General features: G+C 40.6%; 2 protein-coding genes across 2 annotated transcripts in view; both read right to left on the bottom strand.

Annotated features, from left to right (window-relative positions):
* The window catches only part of LOC147032812 (neuron navigator 3-like), a 91,070-nt gene that overhangs the window by 67,137 nt on the left and 7,440 nt on the right, over window positions 1–16,493 (bottom strand). Inside the window, exons 3-6 of the mRNA XM_085850908.1 lie at window positions 14,961–15,078; window positions 13,694–13,746; window positions 13,255–13,411; window positions 12,962–13,080 (exon numbers count right to left, since the gene is read on the bottom strand). Of these exons, the coding sequence (XP_085707034.1) occupies window positions 12,962–13,080; window positions 13,255–13,411; window positions 13,694–13,746; window positions 14,961–15,078 (447 nt within the window). The remainder of the gene's footprint in view (window positions 1–12,961; window positions 13,081–13,254; window positions 13,412–13,693; window positions 13,747–14,960; window positions 15,079–16,493) is intronic.
* The window catches only part of LOC147032811 (protein GVQW3-like), a 17,087-nt gene continuing 14,285 nt past the window's right edge, over window positions 13,692–16,493 (bottom strand). Inside the window, exons 2-3 of the mRNA XM_085870686.1 lie at window positions 14,961–15,078; window positions 13,692–13,746 (exon numbers count right to left, since the gene is read on the bottom strand). The gene's annotated coding sequence lies outside the window, so the exon portion shown is untranslated. The remainder of the gene's footprint in view (window positions 13,747–14,960; window positions 15,079–16,493) is intronic.

Raw genomic sequence — 16,493 nt, 5'->3', positions numbered from 1 at the left:
GCTCGCATTACACACATCGGACAAGCTTATGGACACTTGCGCCTCGTTGAAAAGATCACATCATTCAAAAGAGGATTTATATTTGTTGCCAACAGTTCCACAATCAAACCAAATTGTTTATCATGATAAAATGTCTCCAGTTTAACTTTTGGGTCCAAACGTGTGAGTATACAATGGCAAGGGAGGAGAGGTGCATGGAGGGAATCAGGAAGTATCGTGGAGATATGGAGGAGAGGGAAAAAAGAAAGGTGGGAGAGAAGAAGAAGAAAATGGGTAGTAAAGAGAAAGGGGAATGGTAATTGGGACCTGGACCAGGTTTCAGGTTTCATCTGAAACAATGTACAGTGCCTAGAAATACAAGGAAATGCAACACCAAAGAAAGAACAATGCGGAGTCTCGTCAGGGTATTTAGATTGCAGTATATCTGAGAATGAACGATCTTTGTTAACATAGATCCACTTGAGGACTCACACACTCACTCATACAGACAGAATACAGTAGCCTATGCTGTCCCTTTCGGCATGGGTGAGGCTAACAAGGAACTTGGTCATAGGAGGAGGCCATTTGGCCCATCATGCCTGTGCTGTTATGAACACGGCATTGATTTAATGTATCGATCAATTTATTTGCTCAATTTCACTGGGGGTTGGGGGAGGGAGGAAGAATGGGGGGGGGGAGCAGTGAAATGGGCACAGGGACACGATAAAGCTGTTTATTTATTTATTCATCCAGATGTTTATTTAATTATCTATTTATTTGGGGCTCTTAATTAGTAGGTCCATAAAAGAGGTTTAGCCACATTGAAAAGACAAAAAATAAAATAAGAAATTAAGTGCTGGCTATAAAATGGTGAGGAACTGAATTAATAAAATTTTGGATCATTATTGAAAATTTAATCAAGACGATTTTGATTCAGCCATTTGCCATTTGAAGCATTTCACATTTCCCCTTTATCCATTTGCTGATGACTCCACCATCTGCCGTAACATCACTTAGCCTCTGATAGGCAGGCAGCACCATCTTCCCTCTTCACTCTCTTGAGACTTTTATGGAATCACAAACTGGTCAATCACTTGGAATATGTCTTTCAATCCTAAAAAATCTCACACTCTCACTATCTCTCTCTGAAAGGACCATGCGGCAACCCCCCCCATCTACTTTCTCAACAATCGCTTTGCATAAGTTCAGTCACTCAAACTCATAGGTCTCACTATCAGCCACAATCTTTCTTGAGCAAATTACATTTTAAAGTTGGCCTCCAAAGCCAGCCTCCGTCGTACAAAGTCCTTCCTTGGCACACCTGAACTCCTATCCACCTACAAGGCCTTCATCCGCAGCTTGATGGAACACTGCTCTCCCCTCTGTGGTTGTGGCGATGCCTCACATCTTGCTGAACTTGACGCTGTAGAAACCAAGGCCTTCAAGATAATTTGAATCTCCCATGATTAAGCTGAATCTATGGGCCTATCACTTCAGCATCACAGACAGGTCGGTGGTTTCTCTGTCTTCTCCAGCCTTCTTTCTGGTCTTGCACCCTCTGCTCGTTCCATGCTTCGTACCTCTCTCCCCCACTCCCTTCAAAATTTCCAGTTTTTCCCTCCTGAGAGATTTCAGTGTTCTAGCGCTTCAACAAGCCTTGACTTTGTATGCAAAAAAAACAAATAGCACCGCAAAGCGGGCGTAACCCCTCAGCCCCTTGACACAAACCAATTTCAAGATGGTGGCCATATTGAAAATCGCAGCGCGCCCATTTTCGAACGGAACCTTCCTCAACTCAACCCCAACACACCCTGCAAAAATGGATTTAATCGGACAAGGCGTTCTCCTCGCGAAAGGAGCGAAAAAATTGACAAAATTGACAGAAACCAATTTCAAGATGGCTGCCGTGGCGGCCACAGTGAAAATCGCAGCGCACCCATTTTGGAAAGGAACCTTCCTCTACTCAACCCCATTATACCTCGCCAGAATAAAATCAATGTGTGAAGCCGTTCTCAAGTTATTGTCCAGAAACTAAATTCAAGATGGCTGCTCTAGCCGCCATATTGGATATCGCATCGCACTGAATATCGAAAGGAACCTTCCTCTACTCAACCCCAACACACCCTGCAAAAATGGATTTAATCGGACAAGGCGTTCTCCTCGAAATCGACGGAAACCAAAAGTTGACAGACGCCCGCCCGGACAACGCCTATGACGACAATACCCCTTAGCCCCAATTGGGCTGAGGGGTAAAAAGCAAAAACAACTTTCTGTCCATGCAGGTAAATTACATTCATTGGTATGCAAACAAACAACCATACGCACATTATATAATTTCTCATGTTATGTTTTCTTAGTTTTACCATGCAGGATGTGTACGTTTAATTAGAAAAACATGGAAAACATTTGTGTTTACAATGGCTATTGGAAATAGAATGACCTGACATTTCACCTGTCCCAGGCACTCACCTTTCAGACAAAAAAAAACAAGCAAACAAAACATTCAGATAGCCCATGATTTTTGTCATCATTTGATGGCCACATGTTTATACCTATCACACACTCATCCCATTTTTATTCCTCATCATACATGTGAAATGATACACTTTCAAAGGGACACTTTATCACACTTTCAACCGATGTAGATCAGTTTTTGGATTATTTCGGCAAAAATGCTTGAAATTATGACCCACTGAATCCTCTTGCCATGTATGTATCCTTTTATTAGGACCTCATCAGGAATGGTGGAGTTGGCCTTGAACGGAGGCATAGATACTTTATTGGGCTTTATTGGGATTGGGATGGAGGCAAAAATCCAAGAAGCTCTAACCCCTTTAGCCCTCCTGCCACACACGTACCCCCTTTATTCCATTTACCCCGTAGCCGCCCCCACCCTCCCTGCCTATCTCCCCCAACACCCTTCCCAAACCTCAAACACCTTTCTTCCTTTCTTGTTCTCCCTCATTCCCTACGTTTTCTCAACATGAATATTTCGATAAGTTTCCGGCGCCCTCCACCTTCCCACCATTACCCGAACAGAATTTCACAACGTACATATGAAGAAGTAACCACGTCCATTCCTGAAGCGTTTTGTGTATCAGTGAGTGAGCGAGTCTGATCGTGTTCCAAGATATACTGACATCTATGTACCCCGGCAAGGCGAGACATCTTCCAATGCTCAATGTTGTTACAATATTGCTTTGCACTTTATGACTGCGAGCTGGTTTAGCAATTTTGAAAAACATGGCGATATTGTTATTCTTTGAGATGAAAACATGAACGAGCATATATTTTTTTTTTAATAACGGCAGTTCTTATGCTTCAAGCATTTTGTTTTGAGAGCAATTTCATTAATTTGGAGACCACGGGCCCGTCGAGCAGACTTGCCTAAACTCGAGCAGCTCCCTTTAGAGCTGCGTCACCTGACAAAGTCTACCAGCCAGTGAGCTGGTGACTCCTGATGCCAAACTTTGAAGGTAATCTATTTTACGTGATGTGGAAACTAAATGCATAAATGCACTGGAAATAGCATTACGTGACAAACAATTTTAGCCAGTAAGTGAATTGCAAGCAATTTGTTCACAGTTGCAATTTATTGCTTCGGCTATATATATATATGTTTGGAAAAAATATTTCAGGTGCGAGAACGCACATCGGGTTGCCGAGGCAGTTTCATTGAATGGGAGTACAGTCCCGGACAGGTCGCCACTCCGACACAGGTTAACCCCAAATGGTTATTACCGCAGTACACTGGTAGTCATTTTGTCAACCTCGGAAGAATGACAGACTGAGTCAACCCCATCTGGTGTTAATTCAACAGTCAACAGGGGCTCAAACTCAGGACCCGAAGGTCCCAAGCCAGCCACCTTCACCCCAAAGCCAAGACCAGGCTAACTGTCACACAATCACAGATTCCAAAAAGAAAACAAAGTTAAGATCAGATCTGTTGCAAAGCTTTTCTTGCGAACATTCCATCAACGAACATTCCTTGCCAGCAAAGAAAATCCATACAATAATCTATGAAATCATCAGGATGTTGATTGAGGTATGCCATGGGAAGAAAGGAGAAGCTGATGTTTCAGGCGTTGATCCTTCACCGTTAACCCTCTTTTGTCCTGATGTAGGGTTACGGACTGAAACATCAGCTTCTCTTAGCTTCCCACGGCAGTTAGCGTACCTCAATTACCGTCCTGTTGATTTCATCCATTGCTCCACCTGTCCGCCGCGGCAGATTGACACTCGCCCTCATCAGCAAGACTAGTTCTTCATTCCATCCAATCATGTAGCTTGTAAAAAAAACAATTGAATGAGAAGTGCTCACTTGGTCAGCAACTTCGTGATAGAAAATGATTATTCTATAAATCTTCAAGTAATTAACTCCAAAATGACAGTTGCTGCGAAGTGCCAAATCACCAAACACTTATTAGCGGCGACTGATGGCCTAAACATTTCCTCGGTAATTAATTGACAGGACAAGGAGCCAAAGGAGAGGGCCATATGTCATGCTCCCATACACTAATTGTTCACTGATACAAACACAAGGACTTGTGTTGACCAAAGATCAGTTTGTGTGAGATGGTGACAAGATGGTGCAGAAATAGCACACTTATATTTGAGTCGTGTAGTCTGGGTTGGAACTGTGACCCGACTATAAGGTGTTGGATTGAAGCTTCGCAGGGAGGGTGTTGCATCACAAAGTTAGCCCTCCCTTGAAAGAGCATTCCGCTGATGATCCGTTAGTTGATGGACGTTAAAGATCCGACTGTGCCTTTCAATGAACAATGAGCTTTCGCTGACACACACAACAAATTACAAATGACTCTCCTAATATACAGGGGGGGGGAGGGGGTACTGCAGCGGCAGTGCAGCCTCCCACCCAGGAATGATGCTCCCTCTGTTGGCCAAACTCGCAATTGACTCCGAGCCTGGGTTTAAATTCCAATCCAGCTACAAACTCTCATCCTGGTGTTTCACAGGCAAGGCGATTCATCAAAGTGTGCGTCGTCCTCGGATGGACGTTAAACAGGCGTCCCGTCTGCGACCAATTTCCATGTTAAAGATCAACATGGCCATGTTCCAAATTCCTGCCTCAACTACTGCTGGGAAGGCAATGGCAAACCACCCAGTGTTATCCTTGCCAAGAAACTGTTTCAGCAGCACCGGTGCTCTGTTGCAGAGTATGGAACATCAGAATCAGAATCAGAGACAATAAGGAAAAGAGACGGACGAAAATGTTTTCTTTACTGTGAGTGCGACAGTCTGCAAATGAGTGCATTTTTTGTGATCCTTTCAAGAAATCATGAATTTGCTTCTTTTTTGACGTCACCTAAAGCTGATTGTTTTGCATTCGCAGGCGATTTGCTGCACTCTCCAACGTTTGATTGACTGCACCGATTACCCCCAAATCTGCACCAATGAATGATTGACAAAAGCTGCAAATATCAGCCTATTGCTGTGCCAATGAGGAAATGCCATTTGTTATTTTGCACTGAAATAGGAAAAAATGAAAAGGCAAAACAAAGAAAGAGAAGCATGGAGATATTCGGAGAGCCGAACAACACTTGATTTCGCGTTCTTTGAACAGTAAGCACATTACAAACGATTACTTCGAAGATTGTTGCATCCACAAAAGGTGTGTCATGATCACAACAATCATAACCTGCGCTTATCTGCCCATTATTTAAATATTTTCAGGTTAAGACATGCGTGCCTGGTTTCGATGGTTTTAAAGTCATTTCTGCTGAACAATGTAAGATTAAAAGAGCTAAGCTGAAGCCTCTGAGAAGGGTTTAGACGCAATTTTCCAAAATAAATGGTTCCAGTAAGAAATGGCTAATCCAACAACGAACCAAGGCAGCCATTCATAATCTTTATGAGATATTACTTAAAAAAACATGAATGGAAGTAGAGAGGAGAGGAATGGTGAGACTAAACTAGATGGAACACAGTGAGATAGGGATGGACCAACAGTTTGCAACTTCACTTTGATATTTCGGCATTTGCTTTCATTGTGGATTATACACCGTCATGTACAGAGTGGCCACAAAGTCCCCATGCACGCAGTTTGAATTTCGTTGGAATGTAACTGCACGCTTCCCTCCATTCTCCGCACAAATTTGAATTTTTTTTCCATGTTCAGAGATGCAGGTCATAAAAGCAGCCCCTGGCAGCTGTTTTGAGGTCTTCAACTGTTGTTAGGCGGAGATGAGAAATTTCCTCTTTCACAAATTCCTCAAAGCGAGTTGTCACATGTTCAGTCCAGACTTCGAGGAGGCCACACTATCTCACATCCACGTCAAATCCATCGTCCACTGAATTTGTCTTCGAGATATTATCTAACTGCAAGAGCATAATGTGCTGGTACACCATCTTGTTGCAGGATAGCTGAAGATAGCTGATTCTTGACAGTTGAAGACCTCAAAACAGCTGCATCGCTGAACATGGAAGAAAATGCCCACAAGAACATGGAGAAAAATTCAAATTTGTGCGAAGAATGGAGGGAAGCGTGCAGTTAAATTCCAACGAAATTCAAACTGCGTGCATGGGGACTTTGGGGTCAGGATGTAGAGGTTAAAACGGTAAATCATTTTACCACGAAATTCATTTCCAATGTTGAAAATATTGTTCCGTCTCAGCTTTCACCAATATTCACTGTGTGCTCTACCCTCCTCCAACTTAGTATAGGATCTTCAAGGATCTCAAGGGAATGTAAGCAGAAAGGACAGCCAGCTTCAAAACCTCCTCCAAATTGAAAGTGTATGTGCAAAGAACAGTAGTTAAGTTAAGACTAGTTCAGACTAGTTACTAGAATGATACCCTTGGCAGCAAATGCATTGGACTCAAGCTCTGGATAACTAGAACAACACTTGGTGGAGGGCATACCTCCACCAGGTTGAACACTTTACGTTTTGTATCCCATGGATTGGCCGGATCTGCATCCAGATCTTAACCAAAATCTCATCTGCTTGTTCTTGTCACCGACCCAACTCATCCACCAAGTTTTGTTATAATCCGTGCATAAACTTCTTAAAATATCATTATATGTATAATGTGTATATATATATATATATATATATATATATATATATATATATATATATATATATATATATATATATATATATATATATAGGTCCCACCTATCAATGGTGAAGAAACACTTAAAATTTAAGAAAACTCTATGAACCAGATTCTCACCAGAATCAAATCAAGTCGTCTTTGTCACACAACCAACCTGTCCACAAAATTTCGTCTGAATCAGTCCATAACTTTTTGAGATATCCTGCTCAAAGATAGACAGACTGGGGTGAAAACAGAACCTCCGTCCACCTTCGATGGCAGTACCTAAGTGGGAAAGAGCAGGTGGTTGTCTCGTGGAAATGGTAGATTTTGTGGGAGGAAACAAAAGGGGCTATTGAAAATAAAATGGGATTTGGCATGTGTGTCGAAAAGTATTTACCAAGTTTCTCAAATGACACCTGAAAGTAACATTGTAGGAATCGGTATGTTTTGTGGGCACCTTGGCTGTACCAAGGTGCTTCACTCAGATATAGGGTGACACAAAAGATCGACATGTACAAAGTGGAAGAGAATGTTCTCAAGATAAAGGGACACACCCAAATAACATCATGCATTGAACTTTCGGTGAAACTAATCTCCTTGGTACCATGACATTATGTACAAGAAAACTGTCATGTAGGAGGAGGCCATTTAGCATATAATACCTGCAGGGTGAAGAGACAAATAATTGTATCATTGTGTATATATATGTATATATATATATATATATATATATATATATATATATATATATATATATATATATATATATATATATATATATATATATATATATGTAGTTGGGTCGCCGAAGTAGGTGACCCTTATTGTCAGTAATTCTGTCTGTTTGTTTGGATGTTTGTTCATTTGTCATCAACATAATTGGTGGTAAGCGTGGGCCAATTTTGACCAAACTTGGGTGGTAGGTACATCTTATGACCTTGTGCTTTGGAAATTGTGATGGTTGCTAGGGATGCTTTGGTTCCCTAGCAACAACCGAAAAACCTTCAAAATCGGTACCGTTCACGCAAAATCAATTCCGAAAGCCATTATCCCACGTAGGGTTATGAAATTTGGCACGAATGATCTACAGGTGATGCTCTATCAAATATATTCCGGTTTTTGTGATATATGGAATACTTTACCTCCTGTTCGGCGACCCATCGCCGCCTCCCGGCTTGTATACATATGTATGTATATATATATATATATATATATATATATATATATATATATATATATATATATATATATATATATATATATATATATATATATATATATATATTACTATGTAAAACACAATGTGTGTTTGTATGTTTGTTTGTGTGATGTCTGTCCCCCTTCAAAAAGGCGATGTAAGAAGGGTTCTGAAGGCCAATCTTTTGACATGGCTGTGTGTTCACTACCGTCTATTTTTTCAGGATAAAAAAATTCGAAAACATTTTCCATTAAAGAGTAATTATGTCTCTTCTTTTGGAAATGTAGACAGTGACTTGCAAACGAGCCTCAGTGGCGGTGTGCAGAAGCGTTTTTAAAAATAATAAATGTAAAGTGCAGGGAGGCGAAATTTGCTGCACGTGATGTGTACTGTGCGCAGAGTAAAACGAGAAGAAAGAAAGGATAAGTACAACTGACGCTAGGCCAAGGCTTCAGGCTTTGGCCTGCTCATGAGACTGTACCCTCAAAATAAAAAGTCCTAGCAGATAAAGAAAATAGGGCAACATTTGAACATATAAAGTTTTAAAACAATGCTTTTTAGTGCTACAAAACATCATAACAACCAGTCTCTGAATATTTCAGAGAAAATAATTCCAACCTGTCATCTTTGATTGTCTTTTATATTGGTCTAATACATAAAGCTCTTTCTAACCACTGATTCACTGACTCACTGACTGACTCAATGACTGACTGATATTAAAGATCCAGACCTTCTGGGTGACGCAGGAAGCTGAAATTTTGTGTGCTGATGGACATTGAAGCCAAAACACCAGAAAATATCACAGAACCATCAGAAAGCATCTGCCAATGAGAGTATAAATAAGTGAAAATAAATCAATTAACAAAAAAAAGAAAAATTGCAGGTGAGTTACCCGAGACAATGGGGAAGCAGGGTCAATTTGCATGCTGATAGACATCGAAGGCAACACACCAGGAAAAAAAAAATAATCACAGAACCATCAGAATGCATCCGTAAATGAACATATAAAATAAAAAACAAGAAAAGTTAAATCAAATGCTAGTGAGTGACCCGAGGCAATGGGGAAGCACAGTTCGTTTGCTTACACAATATATATATATATATATATATATATATATATGTAGATTACTAAAACTCTCATCTTGTATGTATGTATGTATGTATGTTCCCAAAATACAGCCAAAACGGTGCAGGATAACGCAAAAAATTTCGGCCCACCTTACTCACCATTCTCCTTCGGTGTGCAATGTCAAGTTTCATTCAAATTGGGCAACCAAAAAAATATGAAAAATAATTCCCGATTCAGTCAAGTACTCTTCGGGAGAATTTGATCAATGCAAACAACCTCAGTGGTATAATTCGCTGGAGCTATCTTTTTCATTTTTTCTTGAAATGATTTATTTTTAAATGTCAATCATTCAGGATAGACAAAAATCGATTTATTTTGAAGCATAAAATAAACATCGCAATTTTGATGCAATACTTTCGTGTTCATATATAAATAAAATTGTGTTTTGAAGATTACACAATAATTTTGTTGCTTTTTTTAATAATTTTTTTAATAATTGCACAATAATTTCTTTGACTTTCTTTTCTCCGTTTTTTTTTTATTTCACATTGAAGTGAAATATCAAGTTTCGTTCAAATTGGGCAACGAAAAAAAAAATTCCCGATTCAGTCAAGTACTCTTCGGGAATATTTGATCAATGCAAACAACCTCAGCGGTATAGTTTGCGGAGCTATCTTTTTTATTCATTTAAAAAAAAATTTTTTTTTACTAACCGCAGTCATAAGGGGAACCCAATGGGTTCACAGGTCATCTGGTATATATATATATATATATATATATATATATATATATATATATATATATATATATATATATATATATATATATATATATATATATATATATATATATATATATATATATATATATATATATATATATATATATATATATATATATATATATATATAAGCTCTTTCCAACCACTGACTGACTGACTGCCTGACTGATATTATTGATTGGTACCTTCTGGGTGATGTAAACAGCTGTAATTTTGCACTACGACAGACATCAAAGCCAACACACCGGCGGAAAAAAAAAATCACAAAACTGTTGGAAAGCATCCATAAATAAAAGCATAAATAAATAAAAATAAATAAATGAAAAAAATGCAGGCGAGCAACCCGAGACAATGGGGGAAGCACGGTTCGTAATATATGTGTGTTTATATATGTATGTAAATATATGGATGTAAACCCAACACAATTAGTAACAATTACTTCGTCTCATAACAGTCAAACTATTTATAATTATATTACATGACCCATTTAATCTCCGGAAGGAATTAAATGTGGATCCGACAACACAACACCTTCTTTTTGAGAGATGCAATGGGATATTTAACATCCACAGCCTAAATGTATACAGACGACCAGCTTATGTCCATGTACCAAGGATGTGGTGGTCTCTGTGCAGCAATTTCAGTCCGATTCAACTCCAAAGGTGAACTAATCCAGGAGCAACAGCCAATGGTGAATTCATGACCAAATGATCTCGCTCCCCCCCCCCCTCATTCCTCAGTGTACAACACCTGGTCTTCCTTGCATGGAGTCTCGTGTCCAAGGAAGAGGTGAGCTCTGTTTATAGCTTCTGAAATCATAATTGGGCACATTCAACTGATAAGTGGGAGACCTAAGAGGGCTTTTCAAATTTTAAAACCTCGAGGTGAGAAAATAGAGGAATGAGTGAACTGCTCTGTTAAAATTTAGGAATTGCAATGATCCTGATGTAAAAGTTAAAGGTTTCACAGCAGATGTGAAATTGGTGTCATCGAAAGATTAATTGCACGGTGAATTGGGACGGGGTAGGAAAAGTTGCATGACCACGATCATGACAGGCGATGATGCAGTGGGGACGAGGGTGCAGCCTGCAGGTCATGGTTAAGATGATGTTATGGTAAAATGTACATAAGTTATTCGCAGGCCATTGGCTGACGAGTGATGAGAGTAGCAGGAAAGGTGAAAGAGTGAGAGGCTCAAAATTAAGTCGATAATACATAAAGAGGAAAAACATACGAATCAAAACAAAGACGTTTGTTCCTACTCGACGAATCAGAGCTGTCACCATCTTCCAGCTGATGATGACTGAGCAAATTACCATGTAAAGGAAAGGTTTCAAAAGAAAAATCCTAATTAAAACCTTGGAATCTTTCACCGTCTTGCTGGTCCTTTTGTACACACTTTGCACATGTTCATGCCAATATATGAGGTTGTTTTACAACAATTCTGTCATCAAAGTCTTTTCACTCTGCCCATAATACTGAAGTGGGTGCTGGTCAAATCACGTATTTAAAAACTCACTCAGCACACCTGTCTTGCACACCTCAATTTCCCAACACTGCTTGCACTTTGATCGTGACACTGAAAGTGCCGACTTATCAATAAAATTATCTAATTACCGCATTAATATTTGTTTGATGAAATGTAGCTCAGATAGGCTATCACATCAAAGCATCGTTCTGATATCAATCAGAAAAAAAAGAGGAATCCTCTTTGCCTCTTCTTCTTCTTTAATGACCACTATTACATCCACTTGTGGGGTTGGATGAGGGACGCTTGGCCCAGCCTGATGTTCAATGAAGTAGTTGCGGCAGGAATTTGGCCACGGTGTTGGTGATAGCTCACCTACTCTTCACGAAGGACACCATGGGATGTTCAACGTCCACCAACTCATGCTGGTAGATGGGACATCCAGTTTAACATCCATCCGAGGGGACGGCACCAACATTGATGGATCCTCCTATCTGTGAAACACCGAGATGAGAATTGACAGCTGGGCCAAGAATCGAACCCAGGTGAGACAGCACAGAGGTGTTTGTGTCTACAACACCTGGTTTTCTTAGAGTCAAGATACCTCCAGAGTACCTCGAGAGTCAAGACCATTCTGGCAGCCCAAGAGGAACAATAAAACTTCAATAACAGTAAAATAAAAACATTTGTCTTATTTACCTGAACATGATTCATGCGCATGATCTGCTTAGCTTGGAATACCTTAAACTCCATAAGGAGAGCATCTGCCCTTCATGGTCATATCCCGCAAGGTTTAAATGTCCGGCCCGAGTCACCATGCGCCACGGCCCAAGAATCTGTAAAATCCTGACTATGCGGTGCTCAAAATGGTGGAACATTTGTTGCTTTCGCTTATTTTAGGCACCCAAAAGGAATCCAAGCTGGCAGCCACGCGGCACATCTGAGGCATCCCAAATTTAGGTACCACACCCGATTGGCGGACAAATTTACAACGGCTCCAATGATCTTAGGCATCTTAGCAGCAGAGCAGAGAGGGACAAATAGGCACGGGAAATGCAGTTACATGTGGGTGCATTTCATCACTGCGGTTGTAAGTATTGCTCGTAAATAATAGCACAGAAATGCTCGAATGTGAAAGCATGGAGGTGCAAAATGCACGAGTAAAAATGCTTTGCAATAAATTCCATCGAGTGTGTCAGAGCAACTGAAGGAAGCATGAGATTGCACATACGGTGGGAGCAGTTATAAGACAATGAATGATGTCCAGGACAGAAGGCACGGATAATGAACATTTCCCTGGGAATTAATGCAAGCCTGTGCCTCATGATAGACATAAAAACATGTCATCCACAGGAGCACAAATCAGTTGCAATATGTAGTAATCGGAAACACGGACATACTCACAGGCCCGAGGGCAGCTAACCAAAGTGAATGTGGCAGGAAACACCAGCAAAGGGATCGTTCACACCCAGAGCACAGGGCCTGCTGTGCGGTACAACTTCTGCTCCTTCCGTATAAATCTGCTATTTATATGCTTTCCACACAACTTGCCACTCCCTATCAGAGCAACTGACAAGTATGCTCCAGAGTCTAACAGCAAGTAAAAGGAATATGGGGGGGGGGGACCAATAATACTCCTCCCGAGTGCATTGGGTGCAACTGGCGTCTTGTCCCTGCGACCTCCTCAACGAGCCCACATTCCACCTTCTCGCGTGTCACAGAGACAGAGGGTCCACGAGAGGCAAAGGCTGCTTTAATGTTGGACGTGTCAGAGATTGTCGGTCTCGCTGTGGTATTCCCAAATGCTGGGACGTCGATGAGGCTGGGCCGAGATCCGCTTTTGTTTGCACTTTGCTTATGCAGCGAGTGCAAAGGTCAAAGTTCATGTCCCAGCATGAGCATCTGCTGTCTGCAGTACTCATGATTATTGTACAGAAATAATGTACAGATGTGTAAATGCCATTGGATGCATAATTGCAATTGAGTCGAAGAAGGAAGAGTTTGACAATTCCCTTTACAGAAGTCCTTGCTAATCTGTATTGTTTTGCCAATGAAAGCGAGTCTGGTTATTATAGCACAATCAAAATCACACTTTTGCACAATGACAATAAAAATGTTAGCGGCGCTAGTACTTACCATTTGTGGTTGGCTCTTTGGGCTGCAGTTAATGTCATCAACCTTGTCATTGGCTGAACACGGCAGAAAACAGAAATAAAAAAGAGGTGTCAAAACAAATCGTGAAAAATGTGACAAAGCACGCTAAGTATGACAACTCACTTCGTTATTCACTTTTCAGGCAAATGATAACACCGAATTTGAACTCCGCTCATTGAACCAAGTAACTCCACCAAAACGTAAGATCCTCCAACTAAATAATCAATTAAATGAGTGCAGAAAATAAGGTAATACATTTTTGACATATGTATGTATGTATATATATATATAACCTCTATTGAAAAACATGCATGCATCGACTGTCCAAATTGTGGATGCAAGGTCATTGCCATTTACTCCACCCTTCCTCCTCCACACCTCATGCAAACAATTCACACTCCAGGTAGACCAGTTGTTAATGGCCCGACAACCTGACTTGTGGTTCACTCACTAGCACATCTCGAGATATTTTGTTTTTTCTAAACTGTACGACCATGTGTTTAGCAGTCTGCCGGTGGAATCGCCATCATTCATATGAAGCACATGGCTGAATGTTGGCATCAGCTCTCGCAGGAGTGCAGCAATGTTGCTGATATAGTGCCCTCTGTAGACGAGGGCAGGGATTTGTAATTTGGCCAGGGTATCAGCGATAGCTCACCTACTCTTCGTGAAAGACACTGTAGGATATTTAACATCCAGAAACTAATGCAGGCAGACGAGATGCCCAGTTTAGCATCCATCTTGGGGACAGCACACAGATTGATGAATCACCCTGATGACGAAATACCAGGGTGACAGTTTATAGCTGGATCTGGATTCAAACCCAGCCGAGACAGCTTAGAGGTGGGCACACATACCTCTAGGTTATCATGCCAGCCCAGTGGTGCAGTGCATAAAGCTTTGTTGCATTGCCCGAGCTGGTGCGAGTTAGATTCCAACGGCTGCCCAGCGGAAATTTCTGCACCTTTGTCGCGACAAGAGTCTCGACACGTGCCAGATTTGTTCTTCGCCAAGATGAGAAACCAATGTTCTGACAAAAGTATTGAACTCCTGTCTCCACCATCAATCATCACCATGTGACAACTCCACATTAATGGTGGCTTCCATTGTTTTGCAATGTACTCAGAACTGAACGCACCTTCCATAAACACGGGCTATGTATTAAGTAATATCCCAAAAAGTCAACAAATCCCTCAATAATGAGAACATCAGGTGAATGCAGTTATTTACAGATAGTGGTGAAACTAACCCACGGCATGGATGATCTCCGCAAGCAGTACTCCATCACCGACGTCCTGTTGCAGGTCCCGAATTAGGCGCCTGTGGCCAGACTTTGCAAGATAATGATTGGCCCAATCCGTGTATATCTGAGCAAGAGAGGAAGGCAAGTCTCACACAAAGCATTCACAACATCATATATATATATATATATATATATATATATATATATATATATATATATATATATATATATATATATATATATATATATATATATATATATATATATATATATATATATCAAGGATTTGCGAAATTCAAGGTTGATGACAGAAAAAGCACCAAGTGATCAGATGCAAGATTGTTTTTTTTGAAAGGTCCAGTAAAGGTTGGCCAATGTAAAGCTGGCAAGTCAGTCCATCTGGACATAATGATTGTTATTCGCCCCTCCAACAAGGTCAGAGACGGGGGACATTAAATTCAGCTCCGTCCGACCGACCAGCCGAGCGATCATCTGTCCATGCACTTCTGTGCACGCGATATTTCAAAAACGGTTGAACATTTAGCTTTCATATTGCAGATGTCTATCGCTCATGACATTATCTCAACTTGATTCGATCAAGGTGGTGATCGGCTAAATTCTGTTGCCATGGCTACCAACTCAGTAACTTGGCGTGGGTATGCGATATTTCCAAAAACGTTCAAGATTTAGCTTTCATATAACCTGGATCTATTCCTCATGCCACACAAAAGCCAGAGGCCCTCAATAATCAACTCCTTGTTTGTGATCAACATAAAAGTCACGTGTAAAGGCAAGACCAACACTTAGTTCACGTAGGGTGTTGAAAACGTTCTCTGGATGAGATATTAACAAAATTTCGATCACTTCGAAAATGTATAATGAGGCACACGTCAAAAAAAAAAAACAAACACATCAATGAGAAAGGTGACAGACTCAGAAAGACGAACATTTCAGCCAAAGAGTGGCCTTCTTCAAGGAAACAAGCAGGCCATGTGTGCTCAAATGTCATTGAAGCCTCTAAATTCCAAAAGATGAGACCCAACTAAGCATTTCATTTCACTGACAAAACCTCCAGTTCATTGTGCACAAGCACACAAGCATATTACACAATGTCATTCCCCTAACTTATGCAAATGTTAGTTCAACCAACTACAAAGTTTCTTCAACATCTTGTTTGTCGACATACGCAGAAGTTATGTGCTACACAAAACAAGGTATCGTTTGATAAAGTTTCAAGAAAGTGAGATGGCTCCTCCAGACCAAAATGCAAATCCTGTCCTGTCATTTAACTCTTGAAGTGTCGGCCATTTTTAGTCCAACAAAGCCATCAGATATCTATCATTGCTTGAAAAAAATATATATCAACAGCATCCAAGTGGAAATCTGCAGCACACAGGTGCTCACCACAGGTAATGACAACTCCTCAAATTATGAGCCTCAAACTCGATTTCGGTTGTCATCCTGTGATTCTTGACAAGTCGTTTGAAAAAGCTTTCAGTCAAGGTTTTCCAGCAAGTGAAGCACAAAGCACAATGTCAA

The sequence above is a fragment of the Eptatretus burgeri genome, chromosome 2 (genome assembly GCF_056783735.1).
Source record: "Eptatretus burgeri isolate ZD-2024b chromosome 2, Ebu_testis_v1, whole genome shotgun sequence".
Lineage (NCBI taxonomy): Eukaryota > Metazoa > Chordata > Myxini > Myxiniformes > Myxinidae > Eptatretus > Eptatretus burgeri.
This window is presented reverse-complemented; position numbering and strand designations above follow the sequence as displayed.